This window comes from Salpingoeca rosetta, assembly GCF_000188695.1.
Source record: "Salpingoeca rosetta unplaced genomic scaffold supercont1.1, whole genome shotgun sequence".
Classification (NCBI taxonomy): Eukaryota; class Choanoflagellata; order Craspedida; family Salpingoecidae; genus Salpingoeca; species Salpingoeca rosetta.
Window position 1 is genome coordinate 789,194 of NW_004457740.1, and position 17,189 is coordinate 806,382.

Sequence of the window (17,189 nt, forward strand, 5' to 3'; positions counted from 1 at the left end):
GAAGTGGTTGGGGAATTGGTCGCGCCATATCTGGGGAAACATCGACAGAATTTCTACAACCGCCACAAGGCACAAGCAAAAAGACACACACAACAACACACACCAACAACGAGAGGAAACAAGGAGGAAAAAGGGTAAGGAAAGGAGGGAAAGCAACCGCGCGTTGCTTCGTATGGGGGGTGACCGGAGAAGGTGTGACACATGTGCGTGTGTGATTGTTGGCATGACTCCAACACCAACAACCCACACAACGGTGAACAAGGCGCATGTGAGAGAACTTGCACCTGTTTTCCTTGACACCCCCAAGCAAACAAACTCACCTTATTCTCTTTTTTTCCCCTCTGCTTTGCTTTTGCTTGTGACCAACGTTGTTCGTCCATGTGTGCGCACCTTGCTGTGATTGTTCACGTGTGACCGTTGGGGTACACCCTGCTTGTTTTGTGTGTGGTATTGTTTGGCCACTGGCTCCCGCATTTGGTGTTTTCAACGCTGTGTGTGGGTTGACGCTAACTATTCACCAATCACCACCACGGCCCATCACATCCCGTCCTTCTTTCTGTTACGCGCTGCGCTCCGCTGTTGGTTCTCCACCAGCCGCAACCAGATAGCCAACATCTACCCCAACAACACCAAAGGTTTGTTAGTGAGGCGCGCCCAGCAAGCACATGAATGGGGATTACCAAGCTCCACCTTTTCTTTGCATTGCTCTGACCGCTCATTATCTGCACCCACACAACAGTTCGCTCACCACACATATGTCAACGCGCGTTCGCACAGCAAGCATTTGTTCACATGTCACCGCTTTCCCTACTTGTGCCTGTGCTGCGCTTCCGTTTGCGCCCATCACCGTGTTTGCTTTCCACAGAATCCACCCACACCCCAACACTCCGCGCCGTACAACAACAGGTAGGCGCTGCCGCCATGCGCGGACAGCAGTTGTAATTGAATGTGCACGTTCGCCCCCGCATTTGATCCACCCACACGTTCCTCTTCTTCTGTATCACATACATGTTGTTGAGTTGAAGCGTGGATTAAGCCACATGCGTTTGTTCTAATGCACAGCTCTGTGTATGCGCGTCAGCGCAACATTGTATGTCCCAGAATGTGTGTGCACACACGCACGCATACAGATACAAGCACATATGCACACACACAATGCACACACAATTCACACACACACGCACGCACACGCATATCCACACGCATGCCTGCATACCAACGTTCACTGGACTTTCTCCTTACCCCTCCCCACCCCTACCAAATCTAACACATCAACACCTCCCCCCCCCCACCACAATCGCCCCTTTGCAGAGAGACAGGTCCCACACACCACCACCGCTTGTGCGCACGCGTGTGTTCGTGCGTGCGTGAGCTTGTGTGCTGTCGCTTTTCGTCGGTGATGTGCAGCAGTAGTAGCAGCAACAGCCGCCGCTTTCTTCGACCTGCGAGCAACATCGTCACCGAGTACCCTGCCATCGCCAGTGGGCCTTTGGCGGCAACAGCCTTGCAGCCCCTGTTCTAAAGCATGAATCCTTCAACCCAAGGTATACACAATCACACACACACACACACACGAACACGAGGTGCCTGCAATGTTGCGAGAGTTTGTGCGTCCTTTTCTTGTACGCACGCTCACACACACACAATTGGGCACACTTACAATGTGCACTCACACACACTTACACAATGTCATTGTCGGCGCGCTCACGCATGTGCGCAACTCTCACCGTTTGACATCCACCATCACCCAATCTCTGTTCCCTGCCCGCCCACTCTTTTGTCTTGCCTCGTGCGTGCGGTTGCAGGCGGTGCTGCGGGGGACGATGGTGAGCAGGTTGCAAAGCGGCCGAAGCTTGGCTCGGACACAGCAGCGCCGCTCTCACAGTCAGCAACACCGGGCCTCTCGCCAGCAACAAACGTCAACGGAAACACCCCCGTTGGCGTTGTGCTCACCTCAACCACCACCACCAACAACAACAATGGCATGAGTACAGCTGCACCACCCCAGGTTGCGTCATCGTCGTCGTCGTCCGTCGCCAGTGACCAACAGCAGCCGCTGCTGACGCCCACATCGTTACCAGCCTCCACCAGTGTTGGCACAGCCAATGGCAGCACATCCACCTCTACAGCCACCACCACTGCACCCGCCACGACGGCATCAAGTGCAGCGGCCGGCACGACAACGAGCGACACCTCCGTCTCGCCGCCGTCACAGCCACGCACGCCAGCCTTGCAGGCAGCGACCGCAACGTCACAGGCACAACCCTCCTCATCAACAACAGGCGCAGCCATGCCATCATCATCAACGACCCCAACAACATCCACCACTTCCACGCCGCTGCAGGCGATGGCGTCTTCGGCACCGCTCATACAACTGCCGAGCGCATCTGCTGCTTCGCAGCCGCCAGCATCGTCGTCATCAGCAGCTGCACCAACATCGTCGCAGTCCAGTTTCTACAGCACGGCAGCACCCGCCTCAAGCGCACCACCTCCAACAACAACAGCAACAACAACAGCAACAACAACAACAACAGTACCAGCGTCGACACCTTATGGTTCGTCGGGCTCCGCAATGGGCAATGGCCCCGTGTCAACCACTGCACCGCCGCACACATCGCTGGCGTATGCAACCACAGCCCCAGTAAGCGCCGGTGCGCCGCTAACGACAACAACGACGACAACGACAACAACAGGACCCGCGCCGACACCGTATGCATCCACAGCCCCACCCACCACCACCACCACCGCCATGACTGCGGCTGCAACCGTGCCCGTCATTTCCCACTCTGGTGCACCCCCGTACCAACAGCAGCAATACCAACAACAGCAGCCGCAACAGCAGGGGTATGTGTCGTCTGCGCCCGTAAGCACGGGTGCGTACGCGTCCACAGCGACGACGACAACGACGGTGGCGACGCAGCCGATGATCACATCCACGAGCGCGCCCGCTACCACTCCGTATTCGTCGTCAGGCGTGGTGTACAGCCAGGGTGGGCCCACAGCGCCAGCGGTCACAACTGGTGTTCCATCCTACTCATCAGCACCATCGTCATCATCATCATCATCGTGGCCGCAGTCGTCATCATCATCATCATGGCCACAGTCGTCCACGGCCCCGGTGTCGTATGCGCAGGCGCCGTCGCCTTACCACCAACAGCAGCAACACCAACAGCAGCAGCAGCAGCAGCAGCAGCCACGGTCGTATGCAACGACAACCAGTGTTGCCAGCAGCACATCGCAACAGGCCCCAATGATAAGCACCATGGGCAGCGTGCCGGTTCCATCGTCGTCATCGTCATCGTCGGTATCAACAACAGCGCCAAGGTTGCAGCCGTTGGCGATGCCAAGCATGGCCGCATCAAGCGCTGCTTCAACTGCCCCTGTATCGTCGACCGCCACCTCGTCCGCATACCGGTCGTCCATACCCACCTCCTCGCCATACATGCAGCAGCAGCAGCAGGGGGTGCAATCGACAACCGCGACATCAACGACAGCAATGGGGTCGTCGTCGTCCACACCGTCGACGTCGCTGCAGTCGTCGGCGTACATGCAGCCGGCACCGTCACCCCAGGCCAATGCGATGCTGTCCCCAACAGGCGTCCTCTCTCCATCATCGTCCTTTCCGTTTTCATACAACCAGGGCCAACAGCAGCCATATGCGCAGGGGCAGCCTTTGCCGGTACGTTTCCCTGTTCGTGATGTACTGGCTCTGTTTGGTGAAGGCTGAGATGCACGCACGCACGTACGTACGTGTGTGTGTATGTATGTGTGTGTGTGTATGTATTTGTGTTTGTGTGCGAAAGTGTGTGTGCATTATTTTGTGTCGCCCAGATGCTGCCCTCGCGTTCCACTTGAATAATTTCTCGCTGTGTTTCTTTCGTGTGTGTTGCCGCCACTGAAGCAGGGCTCGTCTCCGTCAATGTCGACCTCTTCCGCTCAGATGCGAATGCCCCCACCGCCACCGCCGCCACAACCGCAGTCGTTGCCCAACGGTCATGGTGGGGCTTCCCCGTACATGCCGTCGACAACAGCAGCGACAGCGCCTGGGGGTGCCCCGTCCGCTGATGCGCAGGCCCGCGCCTCTGCCGCACAGGCAAGTGCACGTGCACAAGACCATGCATATGCCCTGCACAGCGCACACGCATGTGTGCGTTTGGTGTTTAATGTGCTGATCTTGTGTCAAGCGCTTGGCGCACACTGCTCCGTACGCTTGCATGGTTCGCAAGCCGCAACAAAACACACAAGTCGGCCACATGCTTTTTCTGCATCCTACACACGCCACAATCCAATCTCACACGCGGTTGCTTTGCTGGTGCTGTGCAGAAAATCCCCGTGATTCATCGGCAGCTGACGCTGCTTCTTCATGCATACCGATGTCGCAACCCAAACGTACGTCGTGCGCCTCCATTTGCTTTGCCCTCCCTCAGTAATCTTGGTTTTTTTTTTTTTTTTGTGTGGGTTGTTGTCGTCGTTGGTGGTGTTGTTGCTGGTGTTGTTGTTGTTGTTGTTTTTGGTAGTTTGCGTGACATGAAGTATCACGAGATGAGCTTTCCTTCATTCTTTCCCGCTCACCCTCATCACACACGCACGCACACGCACACGCACGCACACGCACCATTTCTCAAATGCGCGCACATTCATGCGCAGTGCCAAGTCAAGTTTTGCGGCGACATGAAGCGCGTGCTGAAGCACATGGCTTCCTGTCAGAAGAACAAGTCGTGCCCTTGTAAGTGCTGTTTTCCCAACGACACACACATGTACAGACACGCAAACAAACGCACGCATGCACGCACGCACACACACACACACACGCGCAAGAGTGCGTAGCCTCACACACACACACACACATCATACACCATCTGCTGACACGTGTCTGCTCACGTGCCCTCTGCCACCACAACCACCACTGCCGTGTGTCTTGTGACCAGATCCACATTGCGGATCATCGAAGCAGCTGCTTGCGCACTACAGCTCATGCTCAAACCCAAAGTGCCCCTACTGCCGACCAATCAGAGATGGTTTGTTGTCGCACCGCATGGGATTGCATCCTTCCGGTGTCGAGCCTTCTGTGTGTCTGTGTCTGTGTCTGTGCGTGTCTGTCGTTACTCGTTGCTGCTGCTTCTGGTTCTCCCTGTTTCCTTCCACTCTCTGCTTTTCGATCAAGTGTGCGCTTGCATCACTTACCTCCCCCTCCCTACCCTTATCTTGCCTGCGCGTTTTTCAGTGCACGCCAAGAAGCTGGCGGCGATGCGCGCTGCTGCCAAGAACCAGAAGATGGGCGGTCAAGGCTTCCCGCAGCGCCAGCAGCCGTCCTCACAGCCGCAGCCATTGCAGGGGCCAGGACCTGTCCCCAAGTCTGAGCCGCTCGCCCACCCGCAACAGGGCGCCAACCTCAACGCCAGCAGTGCGGATGCCAAGCCCGCTGTGAGCGCAGCGGCAAGCGCGCGACCACCGTCATCCTCATCATCGTCCATGCCACCGCCACCTCCCGCACCCAACACGAGCAGTAGCAGCAGAGGAGGTGGTGGCAATGGAGGAAGTGGGGGCGCTGCGCAGGACTGGCGGGCGGCATTGAAAGACGTCAAGTCCCTCAGGATCAAGCTCAGGGAGAAGGTCATTGCTGCACTCAGGTACGCGCGTGCTGCTGGTTCCAATCATGTGATCGTGGTCGTTGTGATGGTGGGCATGCGTTTCGTGACTTGGTTTGCTCTTTTTGCTTGCTTATATGTGCGCGCAATGTTTGCGGGTGGTGCTCCACGACGCCGCTGTGCTCGCTGGCTCGCAATCTCACTGCTTGACTGCCGCTGCTTGCGTGCCGCTTCACCCCTTTGCAGCAAGTGTGTGAGTCCCGAGGAGAAGGCGGGCACACAGGACCGCATCAAGAGCCTGGGCGCCAAGATTGAGGACCAGGCCTTCCACAAGTCGCAGACGCAGAAGGAGTACTTTGAGATGCTTGCACAGCGCATCTACCAACTGCAGAAGGCACAGGCAAGCCGCACGCCGACGGGGAGTGCACACAAGCTCGTGCCAAAGCCAAAGAAGTGGGACCGGGAAGAGCTGCTGCACCACTTTTGGCCGCTGCACGAGAAAATTCGCAGCCACGAGGACAGCCACCCATTCCTCGAACCCGTGGACACGGTTGCGCTCAACTGCTCAGACTACTACGACATTATCAAGCAACCGATGGACCTGGGCACCATCGGCAAGAAGCTCAAGGCCGGCGACTACAAGGACCCTTGGGAGGTGTGTGTGTGTGTGTGTGTGTCTGTTTGTGTGTCTGTGTGTCTGTGTGTGTTTATCTGTGTGTGTGTCTGTCTGTCTGTCTGTGTGTCTGTGTGTCTGTGTGGGTGCCTGTGTACATGGCATGCTTGAGCTAAGGCAGGGGTTGATGAAGGGGCGGGGTGGTGTTGTGAAGATGGTGGTCGGGTGTCGTTAATGACAGGTTTCAGATGCTCTGTCCAGCGCACATCCACGCACTCACATGATCACATGGCCGCTGCATGCATCTTTGGCTCCTGCCAGTACTGCGATGATATGCGACTCATGTTCAGAAACGCGTTCACCTACAATGGCGAAAAGTCCATTGTTGGCAAGATGGCGAAAACGGTGCGTGTCTGTCTGTCTGTCTGTCTGTCTGTGTGTGTGTTTGCCTTTGACTGTTGCTCGATGTGTGCCTTTGTTTGTGCGTTGGTGCGTCACCTGAATACATTCTTAAGCACGCATGTTTCAGCTGTCCTCCACCCTCTCCCGTCCTCTTCGCCTTGGTCTCACGCTGCAATCTCCTTGACGTGCGCACACACACACACAACTGTGCACAGCTGTTTAACCTGTGGAACGCGGAGATTGAGCCGATCATGAAACGCATGGGGTTCTGCTGCGGGCAAGAACTTGTCTTCAACCCGCCCACGCTGTACTGCAATGGCAAGAACCTGTGCACAATCCCGCGCGAGAGCAAGTACATGAGCTATCGCACCTCCACGCTCATTGTCAACTACTGCCCCAAGTGCTGGAAGAAGCTGCCTACGGGCCCTGTCAAGATCACCGACGAGAATGGACAAGAGTACGTTGTGATGGTGGTGCTGTGGCTGCGTACGCTGCGTGCTGTCTTGACGTTGTTTGGGTTGCTCTACTTGTCGATCGCGTGCAAGGTTGTGCCAATGTGCATATCGCATGCATGCAGGCGACCCCTCGCTGTTTTCTTTCCAATGGTGCACGCCTGCAAGAGCTTGCTCTTTGGGTGTTACTTCACCCCATCTGACTGACACGCCTCTGTCATATGTCGTTGCCTTTGTGCTGCCTGTTGTGCTTGCTCTGTGTATGCTTGTGTGCTTGTGCATGTGCGTCTGTTCAGGGTGCCTGTGGAGCGCAGCCAGTTTGAGGAGAAGGTGAACAACGAGCTGGAGTATGAGAAGTTGATTGAGTGCCACGTGTGCAAGCGACGGCAGCACCAGATTTGCGAGCTCTATCACGAGCACTTCAATCAGCCGTTTGTCTGTTCCCACTGTCGCGAGGCACTGCAGTACCCGCCACCACGCGTCCCACACACCGCAGAAAGTGCGTTTTGAATGCTTTCCTGTGCTCTATGTGCGTTGTGTGTGTGTGTGTGTGTGCGTGTCTGGGTGTCTTTGCCTCTGTGCCTGTCTGTCTGTCTGTGATTGTGCGTGTGTGTGTGTGTGTGTGTGTGTCTTTGCCTCTGTGCCTGTCTGTCTGTCTGTGTTTGCATGTAACTTTTGTGCGCCTGCAAGGGGTGTCTTGGCTCCTGCGTTCTGCAACAATTTGCCTTGTCACCAGCACCCTCGTTCACTTGCTCCCCATGCTCACGATGTGCTCGTTCATCCCCCTTCTCCGCTGCCAATGTGCGACCGCAGGCCTTCCGACAACGCACCTGTCCAAGTACCTTGAGGACCGTGTGCGCGGGGCGCTGCGCGACGACCCCGTGGCTAAGGATGTGCTCGTGCGCGTTGTCTCTGTTCGCAGCAAGTCGTTTGAGGCGAAGGAGGGCATCAGCCAGTACTACAAGCAGCGCGACAGTCCGTTCCCAGAGTCGTTTCCGTACAAATCAAAGGCGCTCTTTGTCTTCCAGCGCATCGACGGCGGCCGCGACCTCTGCTTCTTCGGGTGTGTTTGTTTGCTTGTTTGTTTGTGTTGCTTGTTTGTGTGGTGCTGTTTGTTTGTTTGTTTGTTTGTGTCTGTATGAACGTGCCTGTTTGAGCTTGCACTGCCATTTCCCTGTGCATTGTCTCGTTCAACTGGCTACCTAACCTGCTCTGTTGTGCTTTCAATGCAGCCTTCATGTGCAGGAGTACGGGGAGGACTGCCCGGAGCCAAACAGGCGGCGCGTGTACATCAGCTACCTCGACTCTGTGAACCTCTTTGAACCAAAGTCCTACCGCACCACGGTGTACCACGAGCTGCTCATTGGCTACCTGTACTACGTGGCCAAGCTCGGCTTCCTGCATGCCCACATCTGGGCGTGCCCACCAAGCCCCGGCGACGACTACATGTTCCACTGCCACCCGCCAAACCAGCGCGTGCCGACGTCGAAACGGCTGCAGGCGTGGTACCGGGACATGCTGATCAAGGCCAAGGAGCGCGGAGTGATCCAGGACTGGTGCGACCTGCAGCAGTACGTGGACAGCGAGCGCCTGAGCGAAGCGCGCCAGCTGCCCTACTTTGACGGCGATTTTTGGCCCAACCAGCTGGAGCAGATTGTGCAGGAGATCAACAAGGACGAGGAGGAAGAGGCAGCGGCAGGCGGCAAGGGCAAGAAGGGCTCCAAGCAGAGCAAGAGCAAGAAGGCAAAGGCAAAGGCAAAGGCAACCAAGAAGGTGAACAAGAAGGTGCGCGCCGGAAAGTGGGATGAGGAGCTTGCTGATCGCGCATATTTGGATGTGCAGCGCCACAAGGACGTCTTCTTCGCCATCAAACTCGTCGCAAACACAAAGAACCCGGTGCGTTGGCTCTCTGTGTATGTGTTTGCTTACGTATGTGTGTGTGTGTGCGTGTGCGTGTGTATTTTCGGTTACGTGGGTGGGTGTTTATGTTCGCGTGTGAGCGTGAGTGTGGGTGTTTGTGTGCGCACACACGTGCGCTCGTCATTTTTGCCTTGGTTATGCTCCCCCAAAAGCGCCTTTGGTTGGTTTCTTTCTTTCTCTCCTTTCTCTCCTTTCTCTCCTTTCTCTCCTTTCTCTCCTTTCTCTCCTTCTTTCTCTCCCTCTTTCTTTCTTTCCTTGCTTGGCCAGTGTGTATTATTGCTCATGTGATCAAAACCTCACACGCACCCACATGTGCGCTTGCTCCCGCCACCACGTTGACCACCGCCAGCCGCCAATGCCACACGACCCCAACCCGGAGATCAAGTGCGAGCTGATGGACGGGCGCGACAGCTTCCTCACGCTGTGCCGCGAAAACCACTACGAGTTCAGCTCCAAGCGCCGGGCCAAGTTCTCGACGCTGATGATGCTGTACCACATTGCGACTGCAGACAACTCTGAGGGCTATGTGTGCGACCTGTGCAAGCACAGCATCTCTGCCGTTGACTCGCGCTACCACTGCGTGGGTGGGTGCGAGGATTACGATTTGTGCAAGAGCTGCTACGAGTCGCAGGGCCACGAGCACAAGATGGAGCAAGTGGGCGTCATTGTGGACAACACAACCAGCACAACGCGTGCGTTCCAGCAGGCTGCCAGCTTGCTCACCCACGCGAACGTGTGCACAGACGCCAATTGCCAGGTGAAGCAGTGCTCCATCCTCAAGCGCTACCTGCAACACGCAAACACGTGCCGCCGCCACTACCGTGAGTGCAAGCACTGCCGCACCTACTGGACCATTCTTCGCTACCACGCCAGCCACTGCCGTGAGGACCCGTGCCCGATGCCCCAGTGCTCGCGCTACAAGGCCGCCGTTGCTGAGCAGCTCAAGCGCCGGCAGCGGGCTGCACGCGCCGCACAGGCCTCACAGGTGTGTGTGGGTGTGTGCGCGTCTGTCTGTCTGTCTGTCTGTCTGTCTGTGTGTGTGTGTGTCTGTCTGTCTGGCTGTCTGTCTGTCTGTCTGTCTGTCTGTCTAAAATGTCCTTTACTGTGCGGAGCATGCGCGGTTTTGCTTTGTTGCTGTGCACGCAGTTGTCTTCTCCCCCCCCCCCCCTGCCCCTCCTTTCTTAACGTGTCGATCTGAAGCTGCGCGCCTCTGCCTGTTTCCATCACCATAGCTCACCCTGCCCCCCCCCCCAATATCTCTCCTCTCTCTCACACCATCCCTCCGCCCTCTTTGCTCAGAACCGCCGTTTTGCACAACAAGCCGGCAACTCGGACTTGTCGCGGCAGTCGAGTGCCGCTGCGCCCGCAATGGCCTCGCGTCGCAGCTCCTCTGCTGCCTTTGCAGGCAACCCAGCGGCTGCGTCATCAGCATCGACAACACCATCATCATCATCAGCAGCAGCAGCAAGGAGTAACCCGCCTAGTAAAGTGGAACCGCTTGTGCGTGCAAATGCGTCCAACGGGATGTCGATGGGGCCGGCAGCGTCGTCGTCGTCATCATCCACAGCAGGGCAGTCTGCAGCAACACAGCAGCCGCAGCGAATACCAAGCATGCCGCCTATGCCTCTGTCATCGTCGTCGTCCTCCTCCTCTGGCGGGCAGCAGCGGCAGGTTGACTCTGCGTTGAAGCAGCAGCAGCGCGAGTTCATCCGCTGTGCGTTCCAGGCGCTGTCGCCGAAGGAGCAGTCAAACTACATGCAAGTCACGCAGCACGTGGACAAGCTGCGACAGGCGATGCACATGCTGTACAAGCAAATGGGCTCGCAAGGGGTGACGGCAGAGCTCTCGGACAAGTTTAAGCGCGTGGGGGACAAGCTGCGTGAGATGGATGAACATCGACGCGGCCTGCTGCTGCGCGTGGACCTGAAGGTGTTGCCGGAACACGTGCGGCCAATTGCTGCACGCATGGCAGAACAGGACAGGCGAAAGCGCGCGCAACAGCAGCAGCAGCAGCAAGACACAGCTGCAGGGGGCTTGCAGGTGCCTCGTCCTTCGTTGTCATCAGCGCCATCGTCGTCGCTGGCGTCGAGTACAGCACCGCCTGTACCGCAGGCGAGCAGCAGTGGCAAAATGCCACCACCACAGCAGCCGCAGCGTGCGCCTGGTGTTGGCGTGGGGGCCGTGCCACCGGGGTCAGCACCGTCTGCGCAGCAGCTACAGCGTGTCTTGCAACAACACCAACTGGTGAGTGTCAGCAACAAATGCTATGGTTGGTTGGTTGGTTGGTTGTGTGTGGTGTATATGTGTGTGGTTTTGTTTATGTGTGTGTTCGCGCGGTGTGCGTCTGCGTGAAGCGGAGGCGGTTGATACATGTGTGTGTGTGCGTTGTTTCCCATGTCTTTGTGTTCCTGACGTGATGATTGTGCGTGCGCCACCGTCGGCATTGTGTACTTGGCACCCACAGCAGACTGGGAAGACGCAGAACTTCGACCAACTGCGCAAGTTTGTGACGCAGGTGATGCTGTCACCGCCACAGCAGCGTGCACAGATGGTGCAGGCGCTACCGCCAGAGGAACGCTTGAGGGTGATGCACATTCTCAGACGCCTTGAGGCGCAGTCAAAGCAGGTGTGGTGGATTGCTTTTGCAGAAGGCGTTTGTTGTGCTGTTGTCCGTTGCTGAAGCTCTTCGTTTGTGTTGTTGATTTGTGGATTATTACACCCCTGCTATTGCTCTTCTTTCACTTGACTTTGCTCACGTAATTGAATTGTGGGTCGCCTGGCTTGTGGTCTTGTTTGTGTTCAACCGCTGCTGGCTTTCCAGGCGCAGCAGCAGCAGCCACAACCACCACCGCAGCAACAACACCAGCAGCAACACCAGCAGCGTCAAGTTATGCCCCTGATCCCGCCACAGCAACAGCAGCAACAAGGCCAACAGACAAATGGCGGTCAGCGTGGAATGTCTGCAGCCAACATTGCACCACTCATTTCTCCACGAGATGCATCACAGCAGCAGCAACGGCAACAGCAGCAGCAACGGCAACAGCAGCCACCACCACGACAATAGCCATACGCTGACGTGTGTGGGTTTGCTGGTTTCATTGGTGACTTGCGCGTGCGCGTACTCATTGTTTATGCAGAGCAGGTGTGCTGTTCGCCACAAGCTGGTGTGAGCCGTATTTCCGAGGCCGTTACGCACTATTTTCTCCCTTCATCGCTTCACATCAGCTTTCTCCTCATCCCCACGCCAACGCGTGTGGGTGTGTGTGGGTTCCTGCCCTCCCTCCCTCCCTTCTTTTTTCGCTCTGTTGCCCTGCAACACCCCATGCCTCGAGTTAAGTATGATGGTGGTCTCTCCCACTCGCCGCTTTTGTCTGCTGGTTTTGTGCTTGTTATCGTTGATGATGCAAAGGGCACTTGGCTTCCATCGTGAATGTGTGAGTGTTTGTATTTTGCCATGTCCCAGAAAGACACTCCTCGCTGTGTGTGTGTACGCTCTGTGTTATGTACGTATGTATGTCTTTTTGCCACGCTTGCGCAAGGCCTTGTTGTGCAGCACGGCGCATGTGTGCGTTGTTATCCATACCCTCTGTGCATTGCGTGTGCGTCGTGTGTCTGTGAGCGCACAATTCGTTTCGTTTCGTTGACCTTTTGCCCAGCTCACTTGCAGATTGATGGGTGGTTGTCACTTGGTGTACATTTGACTGCTTGTGAGCATCCTTGTGTGCGTGTATGCTGACGCGTGTTAACTTTCCTACCTGTCGCGCTTTTCTTTGCTTTCTTTCGTAGCCTCGCTCGCACGTTCGCTGTGTTGTGTGTTGGTGGTGAGTCTTGGTTTCTCACCACACCTGAGTGAACAGTTTGTAATGCATGTTGGCATGTACTCACGTGGGCCTTGTACGATGCGGCACGAGAGAGAGAGAGAGACGGGGGCGGACAGACAGACAGACAGGCGGACGGCAAGAAATGCAACGAGCACGTACGCGCAGGCAAACGCACAGACGCACAAAGAGAGTGGTTCCATTACGAAGGCGGGTATGTACAATAACCAAACACGTTGGCGGGGAGGGGCGGGACATTTTCTGTCGTTCAAAGTGGACGGGACGAAGGGCAGTGGGCAAATAGCCAAGGTATGCGATGTGTTACACGGTTGTCTCTTCATCGCCTCCATGATCGCTGTCGTCACCACTTCGGTCCATTGCTTCTTCATCCACTTCCTCCATCTCCTCCAATATGGAGGCCGCCCGACCGCCAAATGACGGTCGCCCCGGGCGTGCGTTTGTACCTGCAAAGTCGCCCGGGCCACGACTGCTGATGCTGATGTTGGTGCCGATGCTGCTGCTGCTTTCGCTGCGTTGCTCCATTGATGTGCTTGCACTCAGCCTGCGTTCGATGGCAGCGGCAACGGAGCGCGTGCGTGTGGCGCTGGGCGGTGCAGACTGCGACTTCCCGGGAATGGGGATGACAAACATGCTGTCATCTTGGGAGGTGTCGAACATGGTTGAATCCGAGAGCTCGTATGAGTCGTCGTGCGTTGCGCGTTTGGCTCCAATCTTGTGCTGCAGCATTGAGAACATGTCGTTGCTTCCACTGCAACGCAAAATGGCACAAAAACACACAGCAGCCACGTGAGTGAGTGTGTGTGTGGGGGGGGGAGTAAGACATGTGTGTGTGTGTGTGTGTGTGTGTGTGTGTGTGTGTGTGTGTGTGTGTGTGTGTGTGTGTGTGTGTGTGTGTGTGTGTGTGTGTGTGTGTGTGTGTGTGTGTGTGTGCACTGACTTGATTCTCGCCACCCAGTCCGCCGCCTCCTGTGGTGACGTCGCTCTGAAGAGGTATCGTTGGTGGTTACCTGGAACAAAGTGGCACGCATGAACACGCACTCGTGTTGTTGGTGAGCAAACAGCCCGGTAGAGGGCATTAAACACCACTGAGAACACACACACACACGCCTCTACGCACACATCCACACACACACGCACACGCACACGCCTCTACGCATACATCCACATGCACACCAGAAGTGGGAATGATGGGCCAACAACGCACCTGCGACCACCATGCCCTTTGCGTTGGTTTTGCAGCCGCGAACCGGTTTGCGCTTTCCATCCTCTCCGTATTCGGCAGAGACGACCTCAAAGTAGGACGTGGCTGCACTGGTGCCGTGCGAGTCGCGTGCACGCTTCTTGGACGTGTCGGTTGGTTGTGCAAACGCCTTCTCGAGTGGAACAATCCCGCAAGGGGCAGCGTCGTCCTTGTGTTTGAAGTAATACAGACACTGGTCTTTCAGCACAACCCACCGCGTGCGCCACGTCTTCTTCGACCCGCCTGTGTTGGTGCATGTGTGTGTGTGTGTGAAAATGGAAGGTGTGTGAGCTTGCATGTTTGAGGGAAGTAGGCACGTGTGTGTTTGCGTGTGTGTGTGTGTGTGCGTGCGTGTGTTTGCGTGTGTGTGTGTGTGTGTGTGTGTGTGTGTGTGTGTGTGTGTGTGTGTGTGTGTGTGTGTGTGTGTGTGAAGGGTGTGCGCCTATTGTGCATGCATGCGTGTGTGCGTGTGCATCGCTGTGTGGGTGTCATGCGCTCAAGTGCAGAGCAACGAGCTCACCTCGAGATTTCTCTTTCTTGTTGTCGCCAATGTATTCGCCGATGGCCGTCTTGGCAAAGCAGCCGGAGTGGAGCAGTTGTGCGATGTCATCTGTCGTGCATGTGTTGTCATCGTGAAAGTACCCGCTCTGTTTGAGGAAGGCAATCCCGCGCTTTGGCTTCTCATTGAAGAGGGCGATGGCCTGATCCAGGATGGCCTTTCGGCGCGTCTCTGGGTCGTCCACGCCGAGCCGCTCACGCTCCTCCCGGATATCGTCGTCCAGGGCCTTGAGCTGGTCCTTGAGCGCCTTGATCTCGTCGATGCATGTGAGCCGCTTTCGCCTCAGCTGCTGCAGGAACGCAAGCGACTGGTCCTGGTCCAGCCGCATGGCGACGCTGGAGGCTGCCCGGGGCACAGATGCAGATGCAGACGCTGGCGACGTCGTTCCCGATGCTTCCGCAGGTGATACACCATCACCGCCGCCCTTGCTGCCGCCGCTTGGCGTGCTGCTTCTGCTACTGCTGTTGTGCTGATTCCTGTCCCCTTCGCCCATATTCGTTGCTGCTTCTGTTTGTTGTTGTTTGTTTGGAAGGAATCTGCGTTGGAATCCATCCAGCAAGCAAGAAGCAAGTTTTTTTTTTTTTTTTTTTTTGGTGGCTGCGGTGAGGCGGTGGTCCTTCCTGTCTGTATGTGCGCACGTGTGTGTGTGTCTGTATGTGCGCACGTGTGTGTGTGTGTGTGTGTGTGTGTGTGTGTGTGTGTGTGTGTGTACGGAGCTCTGTTATCCTCCTGTGACCCCCCCCCCTTATAATTTGCTCTGTTGTTAAGCGCTTGTTGCATCGTTTGTTCTTTTGTTTGCGCTGCTGGCTTCTGCACATGTCGTACAGTGCTTATCGCAGGGACTTGAGAACAACCTACATAAAACAACAGCAGCAGCAGCAACAACAACTTAAACAACCACTTCAAAAACAACAACAACAACAACTTAAACAACCACTTCAACAACAGAAGCAACACCCACCCTTTCTGTATTGTTCAACTGTTTTACTGCGTTGCCTTTGCTTCCACACGCGCTCGCCTCAACTGCACAACCGCACACACAAAAAACACACAAACCAATACAATCCAAATCACGCGATCGCAGCAGCATCACCACCACCACGCGTCTCAGCACCAGCGTCACCGCCCTTAACTCCATCCTGCACACCCGCCTCGTCCTCGTCATCATCATCGTCACCGTCATCGTCACCACTGTCAGCGCCGCAAGCAGTGCTGGGGCAGCAGCCATCCTGCGCATGGGCGTGGGGGCGAACAATGTTCTCCAAGCGATGGATGGCGTTGGTGAGGTGTCGGCGAAGCTCCTCGTCCTCGCTCTCCGCCTCCTGCACACACAAACGCACGCAGAGCGGAGGCAGACACGAGCACGCACGAGTGAGAGACGAGATGAGAAGGGAGCTGTGAAGCCACGACAGCAAGCGAGCGAGCGAGCTATCCAGAAAGACGCGCAGGCAGCCACGCATACGCACGCACCAAAGTGGAGAGATGGATTGTGCCGGTTGTGTTGTTTGAGCGGACACGGAGTGCATCGCCATCACGAGACACAGCGCCGGGCCCAAACTGGCCGCCAAGCAGCTGCGACAAGCTGGTGGTGGCGATAAAGGTGGCGTGTATGTGCGTGTGTGTGTGGATGCGTGTGAATGGACGTGGATGTGTGTGTGTGTGTGTGTGTGTGTGTGTGTGTGTGTGTGTGTGTGTGTGTGGGCATATGGGTGCATATGTGGCGAGCGCGGGAGAGTAGGACAGGAACAGAGTTCCACAACAACAGCAGTAGTGAAGGGTTGCAACAGAAATGCAGGCGAGGACGAGTGAGAGAACAACAACTTAAACACCCCACCCACCTCTGTGCAAGTAGCGCCTTGAAATCTGCTTCCCGTTGCTCCGAGAGCTGTGTGCTCGCCACTGATGGTAACAATGATGCGTGATGTAGGAATGGGCGTTGGGTGGAGGAGACAAAGAACGTGAACATGCTAAGGAGGAAATGCAGCGGAAGATTTGGAAACAGCGAAGGGCCAGAAGAGGTGCAGACAGACAGACGCACAAACACAAACACAAACACAAACACAAACACAAACACAAACACAAACACATACGAGCACAAACACAAACACACATGCACACACACAAACACAAACATACACACATGCACACACACAAACACAAACACACACTCTCTCAACAACGCACTCTTGATCGTCTGTGGGCGGGATTCGATCTGCAGGACTGCGGCCATGACGGCATCGGCCCACATGTCCGATTCCGGAGAGGAGGACCATTCCACCACCAGCATCTTCGTCGCAGCATCCAATGCAGCCGTCACACTCCCCATCACCTGCGGACGCAGAGGCACCATAAATCGGAGACGGAGGAACGGGGGGATGAGAGACGAGAGATGAGGGATGAGGGATGAGGGGCGTAAGCGACGAGAGACGGACAGGCACACACACAAACACACACACACACACACACACACACACACACACACACACACACAACACACACACACACACAACAAACCAACGACGACACACACACACACAACAACAACAACAACAACAACAACACGACACACACACACA

The 17,189-nt window shown here is 56.1% G+C and overlaps 3 protein-coding genes across 3 annotated transcripts in view; 1 reads left to right on the plus strand and 2 right to left on the minus strand.

Annotated features, from left to right (window-relative positions):
* The first annotated feature begins 39 nt into the window (after positions 1-39).
* Positions 40-12,843, plus strand: PTSG_00169 (CBP-A protein). Its single transcript, XM_004998663.1, has 20 exons — positions 40-134; positions 595-635; positions 866-906; positions 1,312-1,544; positions 1,806-3,679; positions 3,905-4,093; positions 4,324-4,389; positions 4,648-4,726; positions 4,929-5,018; positions 5,225-5,630; positions 5,835-6,243; positions 6,523-6,606; positions 6,819-7,060; positions 7,352-7,554; positions 7,869-8,118; positions 8,288-8,951; positions 9,325-9,960; positions 10,275-11,219; positions 11,440-11,601; positions 11,797-12,843. The coding sequence occupies exons 4-20, from the start codon at positions 1,526-1,528 to the stop codon at positions 12,037-12,039; spliced, it is 6,561 nt and encodes a 2,186-aa protein (XP_004998720.1). The 5' UTR covers positions 40-134; positions 595-635; positions 866-906; positions 1,312-1,525; the 3' UTR covers positions 12,040-12,843.
* Positions 12,820-15,140, minus strand: PTSG_00170 (uncharacterized protein). Its single transcript, XM_004998664.1, has 4 exons — positions 14,575-15,140; positions 14,019-14,297; positions 13,752-13,821; positions 12,820-13,562 (listed from the first exon to the last, which is right to left on the minus strand). Exons 1-4 carry the CDS (start codon positions 15,104-15,106, stop codon positions 13,115-13,117), a joined length of 1,329 nt encoding a protein of 442 aa, XP_004998721.1. The 5' UTR covers positions 15,107-15,140; the 3' UTR covers positions 12,820-13,114.
* Positions 15,141-15,574: 434 nt separating this feature from the next.
* PTSG_00171 (cleavage and polyadenylation specificity factor subunit 3) overlaps positions 15,575-17,189 on the minus strand; it is an 8,637-nt gene continuing 7,022 nt past the window's right edge. Inside the window, exons 17-20 of the mRNA XM_004998665.1 lie at positions 16,798-16,942; positions 16,452-16,512; positions 16,084-16,195; positions 15,575-15,935 (exon numbers count right to left, since the gene is read on the minus strand). Of these exons, the coding sequence (XP_004998722.1) occupies positions 15,684-15,935; positions 16,084-16,195; positions 16,452-16,512; positions 16,798-16,942 (570 nt within the window). The 3' untranslated portion in view covers positions 15,575-15,683. The remainder of the gene's footprint in view (positions 15,936-16,083; positions 16,196-16,451; positions 16,513-16,797; positions 16,943-17,189) is intronic.

What these genes read in the sequence shown, in the direction of transcription:
- PTSG_00169 (XM_004998663.1), top strand. An exon ending in ACCGATGTCGCAACCCAAAC is followed by an intron (nt 4,390 to 4,647) that starts GTACGTCGTGCG and finishes ATTCATGCGCAG; the next exon opens with TGCCAAGTCAAGTTTTGCGG. An exon ending in AAGGTCATTGCTGCACTCAG is followed by an intron (nt 5,631 to 5,834) that starts GTACGCGCGTGC and finishes ACCCCTTTGCAG; the next exon opens with CAAGTGTGTGAGTCCCGAGG.
- PTSG_00170 (XM_004998664.1), bottom strand. Translation starts at nt 15,106, where the DNA reads ATGGGCGAAGGGGACAGGAATCAGCACAACAGCAGTAGCAGAAGCAGC. An exon ending in AAAGGGCATGGTGGTCGCAG is followed by an intron (nt 13,822 to 14,018) that starts GTGCGTTGTTGG and finishes ACTTTGTTCCAG; the next exon opens with GTAACCACCAACGATACCTC. An exon ending in GACTGGGTGGCGAGAATCAA is followed by an intron (nt 13,563 to 13,751) that starts GTCAGTGCACAC and finishes TTTGCGTTGCAG; the next exon opens with TGGAAGCAACGACATGTTCT.